The sequence below is a fragment of the Dipteris shenzhenensis genome, chromosome 28 (genome assembly GCF_047967505.1).
Source record: "Dipteris shenzhenensis isolate YYH24624 ecotype China chromosome 28, Dip_SZ_1.0, whole genome shotgun sequence".
Taxonomy (NCBI): Eukaryota; Viridiplantae; Streptophyta; class Polypodiopsida; order Gleicheniales; family Dipteridaceae; genus Dipteris; species Dipteris shenzhenensis.
The window spans coordinates 25,942,544-25,956,782 of record NC_141623.1 but is presented as its reverse complement, the minus strand read 5'-3'; the positions used below and the strand labels follow the sequence as shown (position 1 = coordinate 25,956,782).

The 14,239-nt window shown below is 42.0% G+C and overlaps 1 protein-coding gene across 1 annotated transcript in view; it reads left to right on the top strand.

Annotated features, from left to right (window-relative positions):
* LOC147883381 (protein PSK SIMULATOR 1-like) overlaps positions 1–13,474 on the top strand; it is a 132,110-nt gene extending 118,636 nt beyond the window's left edge. Inside the window, exons 9-12 of the mRNA XM_087399613.1 lie at positions 12,183–12,296; positions 12,495–12,568; positions 12,740–12,784; positions 12,866–13,474. Of these exons, the coding sequence (XP_087255739.1) occupies positions 12,183–12,296; positions 12,495–12,568; positions 12,740–12,784; positions 12,866–13,376 (744 nt within the window). The 3' untranslated portion in view covers positions 13,377–13,474. The remainder of the gene's footprint in view (positions 1–12,182; positions 12,297–12,494; positions 12,569–12,739; positions 12,785–12,865) is intronic.
* Positions 13,475–14,239: the final 765 nt, after the last annotated feature.

Genomic DNA, 14,239 nt, shown 5'->3' with positions numbered 1-14,239 from the left:
TCATGCATAGCATGATGTATTCCCGCATTTGAGCTTGCTCTCGCGGTTTTCATTCATACTTAATGAAGTAATTTTCTTGGGGAGAAAAGGGCCCGTGTTCTACAAGTGTGAATATGGTCCCATAACTTCTAGACCTTGTTTTGTCTAACAAGTTAATCATATTCATGATTTAGACTGTTTTAACTGTTTTATACATAGGGCGATTTGCATTTATCTAAGTCAAGAGCAATTGCCCAACACTATGAATGGCTTTCACCATCCATTCTCTGACCAATAGAGAACTCGTGTACAAGCATCAACCACAAGGCAATCAATGGAAGTCTCCAATAAAATAAACCAAGAGAACATGCCCTAGAAACTCAGTCTGACGTTGCAGCAAGTCAAATATCCCCCTGAGCCACCCTCATTTGCATTGTCCCTCTATGACTCTGTAGGCATGTTACCGTAGTGAACTCTAGCTCTTTGAGCTTCATCTTTGAATGAGCATCCTCGTCTCTATCAATGGTACTAAACATGTCCTCAGGTCCCAAACTTGTGCGACACCTACCATCCTCTTTTATAAAGTTTAGATCTATGTATTACTCCTTTGTGTCTACCATGAACATGGTCACCCTTGGGTCTACAAACTCTATCTCGGAAAGACTTGGAGTCATCACCAAGAAAAGTTTATGTTTTACCATATTAACAAGTGTCATGCCACAATCTATCTTTGATCGGTCGTCCTCCTTTTCTTGGTCAGCCCTGTGTGTCTTTTCTTCTTATTGCTTTCCCCTTCACAAGAGTCCCCATTATCTTTTAAATCCTTGGCATCCTTCTTTTGGTAGGGCTTACCTTTGCCAAGCTTACCCTCCGTTGTTTTTGTTGTATAGCTTTATTTAAACCTCCTAGAAAGAAAGAAAGAAAGAAAGAAAGTTTATGAAAGTCTTTGGAAGACCGATGGGTCTATGAGACTATGAAAATTCTGGTACAAACGAGCTATGAGGGTGGAGCTACTAAACGAGCATCCACACCAACGCACCTTGGTTTTACCCAAGTTGACCTTCAAATCATGAGACTCACAAAAATACTGTAGTGCGTCAAGGTGTCTCTGGAGCCCCTCTGCTAAGGAAAACAAAAGAGCCACGTCATCTGCGTATAGCAATATCCAAATCAGCATGCCAACAAGAGAACATCTATCCCTCCCCTGTGTTTGCATCATTGTCTCGAGCTCGTCTATGTAGAGGCCAAACAGGGTAGGTGATAGAGGACACCCTTGTTTGACCCCAACAGTGCTCATGATCTTGTCTGTCCACCCAAACCGTGCCCAGACTCTTCTTGAGACTCTCTCGTAAAGTGCCATGACAGCCCAAATGATCTCCTGGTCATAACCCAAATCTTGTAGGCGTCGGCGGATGAGGCGGGCTCTCGGAACCGTATCAAATGCATTGCAAAAATCCACAAAGCAACAGTAAACCCTCTGCGTCCATACCCTCGCCTCCTCAATGATACATCTGAGCGTGAGAATTTGATCCATGGTTCCATGATCACACCGGAACCTAGCGTATCCTACAGCTCTAAGTCCTCGACACTCCACAAATCGGCTGACCTCGGAATCAAGCACTGACGCATAAATCTTGGACATGACATGTCCAATCATAATGGTCCTGTAATTCTCTAGGCTCACGGGATCAATTGGCAACCGCTCTCTGACACTATGTTAGAGAAAGAGTTGCCCAACTCCCATGTAGCAGAAATTGATAGAAATGGAGATCACATGTGACTCTGAGTGCATGCATTTATCAAAAGACACTTCAGATGTGAGAAAGAATACTTAGATATACAGCCAAATTATTTGTGCTGATATAATAAACCAAGTATAAAATGTGCCAACTCATGTACCAATACACTTAACAGAATGTCGTTGAAGTAAGGTACCAAAATCAGTTCCAAATGTTGTCCCACATGTGAGAAATGGAAGCAAGGTGCACACAGATGGAGGAGAAACAATTCGCTGAACTGAGAGGCTGAAATGAAGTTACCAAAACCCAAGACCCTTAGAAACAACTAGCTCAAGGAATTAACTCAAACCACTAATTGTGGTTAAGGAGACAAAACCTTAATGAGGGAAACAATGCCCCTAGCCTTACCATTGCCTTAATATTTCCAACACCCCCTACAGTGACAATGTCCTGACGTACAAGGTGTAATGTCAATCCCCAAATGAAAACGAGTTTAGAGCTTTGCAGGAAGCCTCAAACTTTTCTTGAGTTAGTGCCTTGGTAAACAGATTGACCACATTTTGATGTGTCGGGCAAAAGATTTGGCTGATCTCCCCTGCATGTAACTGCAATTTAACATAATGATAGGGAATTTCGTTGTGTTGCGTGTGGGCATGAACACAGGATTCCATGCTACGGTGATAGCACTCTAACTATCATTGAGAATTGGAAACATATTCAATTGTTGTGGAAGCTGACCTAGACTCATCTTCGCAAGAAGCAGTAGCAACTGTTGGCAATTTCTTAGTCAACCATGAAATGCATGAATGTCCCAAAAAGAAACAATTCCCACTAGCTAACTACCAATCACCAGCCCAATCTGAGTCACTGTAAGCATGCAATTGCAAATCACCCCCCTTGGGAAACATGAACGACAGCCTATGGGGTGTTTATTTTTTGCGAGCTTTTTCATTTTTTTGCGAGCTTTTCTTGGGCTGAGCTTGGGGGACTTGATTTTTTTGGTCATTTTTTAGAACATTATATAACACAACTCTTGGGGGACTTCACATGATATAAGAGTCACATATCTTGAGAACCACTTATAACACAACCCTTGATCTGTGATCACATGAGAAGTAAGGTCAGTTGGCAAGGTTCTAGGACATGGATTTAGAGGAGTGTGAGAGCTCAAGAAAAGAGGGTAAGGGTTTCAAATGGTAGATTCTTGTGTGGTTGCATGTTCAGAGTATTCTAAACCTTCATATGCAACAGCATCATCAACCTTGCTGTGTAGCAGGATTAGCCATAGGCTGATTTGAGGCATCTACAACTGGAGGTTCCTGCTGCAAAAATCTGGATTTAATTAGTTGTATCAGCTTTTGCATGGCTATGGGCAGCAGCCTTCAAACACGTGAAAAGAGCCATAATTTTGTGTTTATTGAGTTCAGCAAGGTGCTGATATGAATTATCTGCAAAAATAGTGTCTCTATTGACAAAAGTCTGCTTTATGACCAGAGTGTAGAGGTGGTAGCCCTTGGTTTTTTTGCTATAGCCCACAAAAATGTGTTTGACAGCTTTAACATCATGCTTTCCCATCAATTCTTGAGGTGTGCATAGGCTAAGCAACCAAAAGTGTGAGATAATCTACCTTCAGTTTTCTACCAAGCTTGATGAGGTGTAACTACCTTCAATGCCTTTGTCGGGATAGCGGTTCAGCACGTGTTTGGCGCACACAATTTCTTCCATCCAAAATTTGTGTATCAGCCCCTTTGCTTTAACCATGCATATGGCCATCTCCATGAGTGATCGATTTTTACTTCAGCCATGAGTGTAACACACATATGTTGATGCATGATGCCCTTCTCAGCCAAGAATTTTGCAAATTGAGTTGACATGTATTCCACCCTCTATCAGAACATAGGTTTTACACTTTGCAACCTGAATGATTTTCAACCAAAGTGACCATAAAAACATTTCATTTTTTCTTGGGTGGAAACACCAAAGCAAACCTTGAAAAATCATCAATAACATCACTATGAATTAGTTGCAATTTCTAGTGGCCCAAACAGCACCATTCTTTATGCATTTTACCGAGAATGCAACCCTCAATTTGCCATAGTTGACATGCCCAAACCTGGCAAACAACTCTGTATAATGCACGGCAGAGGTAAAAGTAGTAGCAATACATGCATTGTGTGACTGCTTCTCAAAACTATCAAGCTGAACAGTCCTCGACAAAAGGTACCAGACATTACCAAGGCATCCTCATTTTTTTTTCTTGAACCCCGTGCTCTTACCATCTTCAGAAATGACACAATATCCCCCCTTTTTCTAAAGAGGGGGACTGAGAGCAAATTCTTCTTGATCCCAAAAACAAACAAACGAGCAAACTTTGACTTACTTTTGCACTGTAGCAGCCTAGAAATGATTGCAACAAGTGGCACAAGCTCAGGACAGGTCCGTACAGCTGCTGTATGGAGCCATACAGAAATCGCGATTGCAGGAAACAGCTCCAAGAGCTGTGAGGTAGGTACACAGCATCAAAACCACCTCAAAAACAGCCAAACTGAAGGCTTTTTTCACAGAATCAGGGTCGATGGCCTGTTGTAGAGCGGCTCTAGGAACTCTCCCCATGCGAAAACTGAAGAAAAATGAGTTCTTTATCCGGGTTTCTCATGGCAAAACTGAGGGTGTTTGCTACAGAAGTGCTTGGTGAGGGGAGCCAGAAGGGAGCAAGAGGCAACCTGCTCTGATACCAATTTGTAAGAAATGGAAGCGAGGTGCTCGACAATGGAGGAGAAACAACTCGGTGAACTGATATATTGAGAATGAGAGGCTGAAATGAAGTACAAGGGTAGGGTTTAATTGTAACTGGAGTTAAGACCCTTACAAACAACTAACTAAAGCACCCCTAATCTTATTACTAACCTACATTGACCATTGGCTTAATATTTCCAGCACTACAAATGTATCATCCTTGTCTCTACTCTACAGGCCTTCCTGTAGGTTTCAGTAATCTAATGAGAAAGGGAAAAAAATCTTATGAGATAAAACCTATGTTACGTCACTAGAAAGAAGTTTCTTGTAGGGGCATTAAAGGTAACTAGCACACCCCAAAGTTTTATGTAAATTGAAATGAAAGCTGATAATTGAACACGTCTGACTGTCTGTGTGTGTGTGTGTGTGTGTGTGTGTGTGTGCGCGCGCAGGCATATGCTGATGATTCATATTTCATGCCTAGGAATTCTCAAAGTGACCTCTCTCATTTGATGCATACTTTGAATGATTTTGGCATAGCTGCTGGACTGCATATCAACTTTCAGAAATCGAATCTTCTAGCATTGAAAGAAGCTGATTGGCATGCACTTCTCTGGCCAGGCCACATTATTTCTTCCCATACCATTGTGAGGCATTTAGGGTATCCCATTGGCTGGAATATTACCCCTCAACAACAGCTTAAATGGGTGCTTCAAAAGATTAACAAGAAGCTGGAATACTGGCACTAGTCAACTTGGCCTTTACATGTTCGACTTCGGATAGTCCAGTCTATCATTATGGCATATGTGCAATTTTACTTGCCTCTTCTTCACTGGTCTTTTAAGCATTTGGCTTCCTATATGTCCCAGGCTATGGAGATATTTTGGAAAAGCAAATCTCACAAAAAGGCTTTGCGACTACTTCCCATGCAGTCTGTTTGTTCTCCTAAGACTCATGGCGGACTGAATATTCTCAATCTTCAGTTTCATATGTTGGCAAGAAAGAGCACTATGATTGCTGATTTCTTTCAGCAAAAACAGCCATGGGCTATTATGCTAGCAGCTATGTGTGGAAACATGAAGTCTCATGCATATGGGCATTGGATTACAGATCACTGGGAAGCAGTCATGACCACATTTGAGGGGAAAATTCCTGGCTGTCCTATTTCTACTGCTTTTATTCATGACTAGAAGAGAATTCTCTCTTATGCTAAATGGTCAGGTGCTTCCTCCCATCATGGTAACTCTCTTCGTTTTGAAAGCATCCATTGGAGCAAGGTGTTTGAATCGCCTCTTGCTTTACAGGCACCAATTAAAGCATATAATCTTATGAAATTGGGCTTAAGATTTGTCGGAGATGTGGTGGATCAACATGGTTATGTACTCTCATTTCCACAAGCTTGCAGGACATTCCCCTTGGGTCTGCATCATAGGCCCATTTGGAGAATACTTACAACTATGTTGCAGCCATTTGTTCCTGTTCCTCCGTTGTGTTTGTTCAGGATAGATTACTGGACTGGAATCTTATTTCCTCGTCTCCTGCTACCTGTTCACTTTCTCTGCATAATTTGACATCTTCGATGGTCTACAGATTTCTTCTTCCACCGCCATGGATTGATAAGCATGCCAACACTCTTTGGAATTTGGATAGGCCTTTATCTTGGTGGCAATCAAAACTCATGAAAATTTGGAATGCTAAATTGCCATTGAAACAGAGGCTCTTCCTTTGGAGATGTATAGTGGGAGCTTTTTCCATTGGGGTGAAATTGGAAGCACGTCGTATTGCTTCCTCTTCCTGCCCCCGTTACTCTCATCACCATGAGAGAGTTCCCCATTTGTTATGGTCTTGCCCGCACTCTCGAATACTGATCACTCAAGTCTCTCATTTGCTACGGCTCCGGTTTCCCTCTATCAGATTCGGGAAACTCTTCTGGATGTTTGAATGCTTCTCACCTCAGACATATAAATATACTGCACTGGATATTACCCAAAAAAAAGTGTGTGCGTGCGCGCGTGTATGTGTGCCGAGGTGGACTGGAGCGATGGAGACCTCCTCCTCTACCCTGCCAGCCTCGCCTTCCTCCTCGCTTTCGTACGTGCAGTCACCCTCGACGTCCCTGTTGCCTACCTTGCCTTCCGTACAACTACCATCAGCTGTACGGCCTTCTGTACAGGTTTCGTGCACCCTGCAGCCCCTTGTATAGCCCCCGACGGCAGCTGTACGGCCTTTCGTACAGGTTTCATGCACCCTGCAGCCCCTCGTATAGCCCCCGGTACAGTTTTCCATACAGCTCCCGTGCTCCTTGCACATCCCCATACAGCCTTCCGTACAGCCTTCTCTGCAGTCGTCTACTCCGTCACTTTTTCCTTCTGTGCCTACCGTACGGCCATCCGTACAGCCTGTACGGTCATCTGCGCAGCCTCCTTCTGTATCTGTGTTGGAGCCCTCGGTGGCTTTCGCTCCAGTCTCATCTTCCTCCTCCTTTCCTGCTGCTTCGACACCTGCTTCTTTTGTTTTCTCTGCCTCAGTGCCTCCTTCTGCTTGTGCTCCTCCTACTCATGTTTTTCTTCGACAGAAGCATGGTGGTTTGTTTGCCTCGCCTTCGATTAAATCGGCAAAGCTGGATGTTTCCGATGGCCCTTCTTCTTCCCTCCAGTTGGATCTTCTTCGCCAATTGTGCTCTACCTCTGTCACAGAAGTTCCTTCATCGGGTTCCCCGCTTGTTTGTTCCTTGGATTCTGTCCTTTTGGTCTCCAGTCTTCGACAAGCTCAGCAATTTGGAGTCTACCTCTGTTTTATGGGCAGGGTCATAGGCTGATGTTGCAGTGGATCTGGATTGTATTTCTTCCTTTGTCTTTCTGGGCAAAGGATTTTACTATGCCCACTGCTCTTCGACTGAGGTGGTAGAGCGCCTTGTCAGTCGTGCTGGTGTTCCTAGAGCTGGCTTTTTTGCTTATGTGATGCCCTGGGATCCCTTATTTGATCCATCTGCCGCTCTTCTAACCCACTGTCCGGTTTGGATTACCCTCAAAGCGCTGCCTGTGCCTCTTCTTCAGCATCTTCCTACTCTTGCAGCTTTTTTGGGCAGGCCTCTTCATGTTCCGAGACAGGATTTCTTACAGGCTACCCGTGATGTTAGGCTCTGTATTTTATGGGATATGATGCAGCCCGTGCCATCTACTTTGGATCTTGATCTAGGATTTGCTCATCCACAATGCTCATCCAATGCAATGCGCATCAGGCTGCATTTTGCTTCTTTTCCTACAGCTTGTTATCGGTGTCGTCAGGTTGGTCATTCTGCACGTGCTTGCCCTTCTACTTCCATGACCACTCCTCCTGCTCCTTCTTCAGCTATGAAGGTTACTCCTCCTCCTCCAGTTTCTACTAAGGCTTTACTAGATAAGCCTTCTTTTACTGCTCTGAAGCATTACTGGAGGAAGGTAGAAAAATCACAGGCCAATCTTTCTCTTGTTGAAGAAGTTCAGGATCCGACTCCTGTTGAGCATCATTAGCCTTCTTCTCCTCAGGATATGGATGTGCCCCTTGCAGAGGGGATCATACAAGATGTTGCACATGCTCCTTCTCAAGTTGATCCTCGGAGTGAAGCTAGCTTCTTTGCCTCTGATGCTTGTGCCAGAGTCTTCTTCTGTTCGGGATGCAAATGTGTCATTTTCACCGGATTCTTTTCATCCCATGTTACAACAGGTTTTTGGACCATGTGATTCAGAAATTTCGGGTGCTTGGCTATATTAAGAAGAAGCACAAGGGCAAAAAACAGCTTGTTTTTATTGATGGTGTGGTTTCTACACTGCATCAGTTTTTACAAAGCAATAATCTGAAGCTGGAGGATGTTGTGTTTGATCCTCCTCCAGCTTGATATGTAACTTTTTACTTGGCTGCCTCATGACTTTTGCTCTGAGGCTTTACTTGTAAATTTTTCCTTTGTACTTATTGGTGGGTTTTTACCTCTTTTGGGGTTTCCCACACAGAAATATAAGATTTCACCCCAAAAAAAAAAAGGTGTGTGTGTGTGTGATAAAAGATTTCACTATAAAAAAAGTATGTGTGTGTGTGCATGCATGTGTTGTGTGCACGCATGTTTGTGTGTGCATTAGGGGATCTTGTCAAGTTCTGAAACCGGACCAAAAACCCTAAAACGAATTTGTATTCAGCTTTGAAACCCTAAAAACGAATCACTGCTGGTAGAAATGCAGCGTGGATCTTCGATTCGCAGCAGATAATCACCAAGATAGATTTCGAATTTCATAGATAACAGGGAAAAACAGCATCTAATAGCTTCACCTGACGAGGAGCAGCAGCAGATTTCTTCTGGGAATCAAAACAAACTGAGAGAGGGAGAGAAAGAACAGAGATTGCTACTTCCACGCAATATTTTTGCAATATTTCACAAGAACTTCGCGATAGCAACTAGAGAACACAAACCTGGCCAAATAAATTGTGACAAGAGCACAAAACTAAGCTAATCGATTTTGACTAGTGCGGATGACAAAGATTGAAAGAATCGTTAATTAGGAGCTTGGAAGGAAGAAATGTATGCTAGATGCTAGGCACAAGTGGCCGGTCGAAGATAGCAAATGATAGAAGATGATTGTGGCCTAACTGTGGTGAGAATGGTAACGTGATGATGGGCTGGAAGAAGCGATGTGAGAGCCTAAATAAGCGATTTGGAGAAGCGGCATGTGGTTAGTAAATGAAGCAATGGGCAGGATAGCAGACAACGTGATTGGAGACAAGGAAATCGATGATGCTCACAAAGTTGGATTAAAAATCGATGGAGATGGTATGCTTATGAAATTTGGCCCTTTTTTTTTTGCAAATACAGGTTGACTTTTGCCTTGATTTTCCCATAGGGGAAGTTTCATGGGAGAATATAGTCCCATGGGAGTTTGGTGGGAGATCGTATTGTAGATGTTTGATTGGAAAGCTGCAAGTGCAAATTTTGTGGATATAATCAGGAAATTGCTAGTTGGGAATTTAATTTTGGAAGAAATTGCAGGTTGGGAATTTAATGGGAGAACTCAGAAAATGTTCTGAATAGTGGCAGGTTTTGAGCATTTTTGAGCATCATATTTTGGGTGTTTGAAGGGGCTCTTGGTAGAAACATGTGTCCCATTACGTGCATAGTAAGACGGGAATTTGATCCATTGCTATTGCTGAGTAGATGTGATGCATTACTCAAGTAGAGGAGCAGTGTATGATGGAAAAAGAGAAACCATTCTTTTCTTTTCATTGTTACATCCAGATGTATTTGATTATGTATGATCAAACTTAGGATTCAGCACGGGTGATGATGCTCGTTTCAGTAGCTCCACCCTTACTGTGATTTGTATTAGGTTTTCTTTCAGTCTCATAGATCCATCGGTCTTCCAAAGACTCTAATAAAATTTCTTTCTTTCTTTTCTTTCTCAGTTATGGGTTCATTCACTCACATAAAATGACGATTTGAATGGAACAATTCGAAACCAATCGACACTAAAAGACACTTAATTATTCAAAAGCTTAGAAACACTCACTGCTCATCACATATGTGCTTTTTGCAGCTTACAATAGATTATAGCTTACGACCACAAAGACCTTCAAAGGTTCCAATACTCAAGACACCACTAAAGACTGCTGGATCACAAGACCAGAGCTACACAAGCCCAAATACTGCAAGAACACGAATTGTCATGTCGCCACTTTTATGGAGAAGAAAGCCACCATAGTAAGAGTCGCTCAGCCAGCAAGAACCGTCCTATGAGATTCACTCTGCCAGCAGCAAACCGCCTCCTACACATCAACGTCTGCAGGATGCCACCAGGAGACCTCTTCGACTCTGAGACAAGAAAAGGGAAGACTCCTTCGAAAAACCACCTATATGAATGGCCTTGCAACCAACATGCAAAATGACAAGTGTCCCCATCCTGGACCTTGGTGAGGATCACTCCCCCTAGAAGGTTTACAACCATAGCAAACAATCTCCCAATAAACCGGGAAGGGGAGAATGACATCAGTTCCTCCACACACGAGTAAAGGAAAACACAAAGCTTTCGCCAACTTCAAGCTTCAAAATGCCACTTCAAAACTGAATATTGAACTATTACATCAAGAGCAGAAAAGTCAAAAAGCATAGTCACCATCCTTTTCCAAATCAATCTCTAGCATCTCAGTTTGAGCTGTGTAGCCAAATCTTCTCCACGTTCTTCTTCCACGACGCAAACCTTCTCATTTGCATGTTTGTAGCAAAATTTCTTGACATGCCCTTTTCTTCTACAGTATTTGCAGACTATATTTTTATTTCCATTCTTCGCTTTATTCTTGATTGTATATGCAGGTTCTTTTCCAGGCCGCACCGATTATATCCTTCTTTCTTTGCTCATTAGCATTAATACTACATCATGGAAGTTGAGAGAGTCAGAGTTCATTTTCAGAATTGTAGCTAGATCTGAGTATCTTGGTAGAAGGCTAGTCAGCAAGATGGCTTTTGCATTGTCATCCTCAACGTGCCTGCAGCTGCTTCAACAACGATTGCATCTGATTCAAGTGAGTGCCGAGTGAATCACTGTCCACCATCTGGAGTCCCAAACAGCTCCTGCTTCAGAACTATTTTTGATGTCTTGACTTTGGACCCAAAAAGAGTTTCTAATATATACCGGTTTTGTGCAACAATTTTGGACACATCTATATGATGGAAATAATCAAGCCTGAATGCTCTCTCTAAAAGACCTAATCCTCTCTCATCCTTCAACTCCTAGGCATGAATCTTGTTAGCCCCATGGTGGATGTTTGCAGCTTTCTTCTTTGAGCCAGAAACGATCCCCTAGAGGGCTACAACCTCAAAAGCAGATCCCTTGCCCTCTTGGAATTTTTAGATCTTTGAGAGCTCTTCCAGGTTATGGCACAAGTTGCGAGGTTGAACACTTTTTCGTTAAAACTGGGAATGAACTAGCTTGCAAGCCCCCACGTTGCTTGCAGTTTGCAAATCTCATGTGTAATGGATGTTGGTATGGGATCCAGCATTAGTTTATCTTGTTTGAAGAATCATATGTTATTTTCTGAGTTACTTGGCTTATCAGCACCTTTGTTATACTTCAGCAGCAGTACAATAGGGCTTTTTCAATGGTCAAAGAGTCCCACAATAAGTCGTTTAAGTTTTGTGACACAATTAGGAAAGATTTTTCTTCCTCTCGGGCATGGAAATCAGTGATCAGGCCTGCCTACAAGGTTTTGAGGCGTCAGTGCATTAATCGCCTTAGATACGTGCACACACACACATACACATAGAGCATTCATTCTTATGATATGGCTTGGAGCTCAGATTCTTGAGAGAGAAACTAAATAGGCTAATCTTAAGGCTGTGTTGTGCATTGCTCTGTTGGCTTTTATGGATTTTTGTTTGTTCCCAAAAAACTGAGATTATTTTAGTTTTCTTTGCAAGGACAATTTAGAAATGATATCTTGCTGATGTAGGGATGCTGCAGAAAGTAGGCCACGTGTCTTTTGTCCCTAGCTTCATCAGTAATCAACTTGAGCCTCTGATTATATCTTTGAGAGGCAATGCCAGTACGAATGTGAAGATCACATGCTGTTAACACAGATCTGTGGTTGTAAAGAATGACCATCCAAAGTGTGGATTTTATTTCTTCTAAAGTATGACCATCTTTTTGGAATTAATAAGACCTGTGATACAAAAGGAGAACTGTAATTTGTTGATGTAACTCTCAACAGGTAGCACGACCAGGCCCCGTGCCGATGAATACAAGGGATAACTTGTATCAAAGTTTGCCAGAAATAATCAAGGGACCTTTGCATCATAAATTGAGTTTTCAACTGAATGAAGAGGTAAAGCATTTGAGGCATCAATCTGTGTCTTGCAGTACTGTTTTTTGTAACACTCCACAAATCTTTTGTATGTGTTGCCCCTGTGAATGTGAATTTTCATGCATAACAATCTTATGGCTTCTTTTTTTAAACAGATCTTAAATTGTGTCAAACCTGAAAACTCCAGACATGTCCTTACTGTTTGCATTTGTGCAGCAGGCTCTTCCACAGATAAAAGATGAGATGGAGAAGACCTTAGCTTGGCTTATGCCTATGGCAACGAACACAACCAAGTGAGTTCAAATGTCAAAGCTTTGATCAAATGTGGGCAGAGTTGCTGAGGCGGATCTTGATTATTACTACATGAATTTTAATTTTGCACCTGGGTAAAGCAGAAGAAGCCAACAGGAGAAAGTTGCCCTGATACTTTTCTTACTTGTTAATCTGTTGCTGTTGAGCTACAGGGCACATCATGGGTTTGGATGGGTCGGAGAATGGGCTAATGCTGGGTGAGCTCTTTGTAATCTCTCTAAAGATAAAGTTACATTCAATGCGGTTGGGTTGTGATTGCTGACATAAGCCACATGCAGGTCATCTGCAGACACACGACTTTCAGGACAGACACAGTTTGCCCTTATCCAAACTCTGCACCATGCAGTTAGGAAAATCACAGATGAATATCTTCTTCAACTCATCGTCCAGCTCCACCATCTTGTTTGTTTGTCTAGAAACAATGCTCCAGGTATCAAACCACCCCTAGGCTTTCCATTTCTCCAAAAATCTCCACTGAGAGAAGTGAAGCCTGTTGGCTCTGAAAATATGCAGCATGTGATCATCAAGGAATTCTCTCCTGAAGATGAAGACGTGCTAAAACACATAAATGATAGAAAATTCACCCTTGGGATCAGTAAAAGTCAGGAGTTTGATAAAATATCAAGGAGTGAGAACTATGCAGAGTACCTAACAAAAAGCAATAGCCTTCCCTCCAGTACATCGACTGAAAGTGACTCACTACCAGTTATAAATCATGTCCACCTACTTCCAGTCATAAATTTTGATGTTGACAAGGTTAAAGCCCTTGATGTTATAGATGATATTTAGTGTTTGAGCATAGGCGCATCATTTTTTTTATCAGATCCTCATGTGTACATTTTGAGCATCTTTAGTAGATTCCATATTTGTTCCATATCAATTGTATTACTAGCAAATTCTTTATGAGAGTTCAAAACTTGTTGCAACAATCTACAGTGGCTTCAGTCTAAAACAATGCTTCACTATGTTTGACATGCATCTAACCGAATTTTCGTATTCATAAAAAAGTATATCCCTGTGAAATAAATTGGTTACATTAACTTAGATTGCAACTTTGTAACTGGTTCTGCTTCTTAATCATGCAGTGCACACCTAAGCCATGAGTAGTGTGAAATAATAGTCTTGAAAAGGGAACTTGTAGCAGAAATATGTGAGGTGAGGACTCACGAAACAATTCCACATGCGATTTGGAGACATTTTGCCCTCCCAATAGACACAAAGGCAAAGTCGAAATCACGCTTTCCAATAGATGCTGGCCCTTCTTATAACCTATACTAAAAGTTAGCAGTGATATGTGGGTACTTTGCTTAAGAGTACTCAGTTGGCTAAGAATGAGGAAAAGAACAAACTATTCTCAGTCACTAGCTTGACCAAATGGAGCACCAAGAATCACAAAGTATCGAGAAGCATCATAATAATTAAATCAACTTTAAATAGTCTGTATACCTTGGTGAGCTCTCAGAAAATATCAAAACTGATTTAGAGAGTTATTTTCCTTTGGTTTTCAATTGGTCAATAGATAAACTATGCTAAGATGTAAAGCTTATACAATGCCAAGATAAAAGGAAGGTAACTGAGTTTACTTTATCCCAATAAAAATTTGTGCCCTCCCCCTCAAAACATTTAGTCTTCTCTCTCGGAGGTTTGTTATG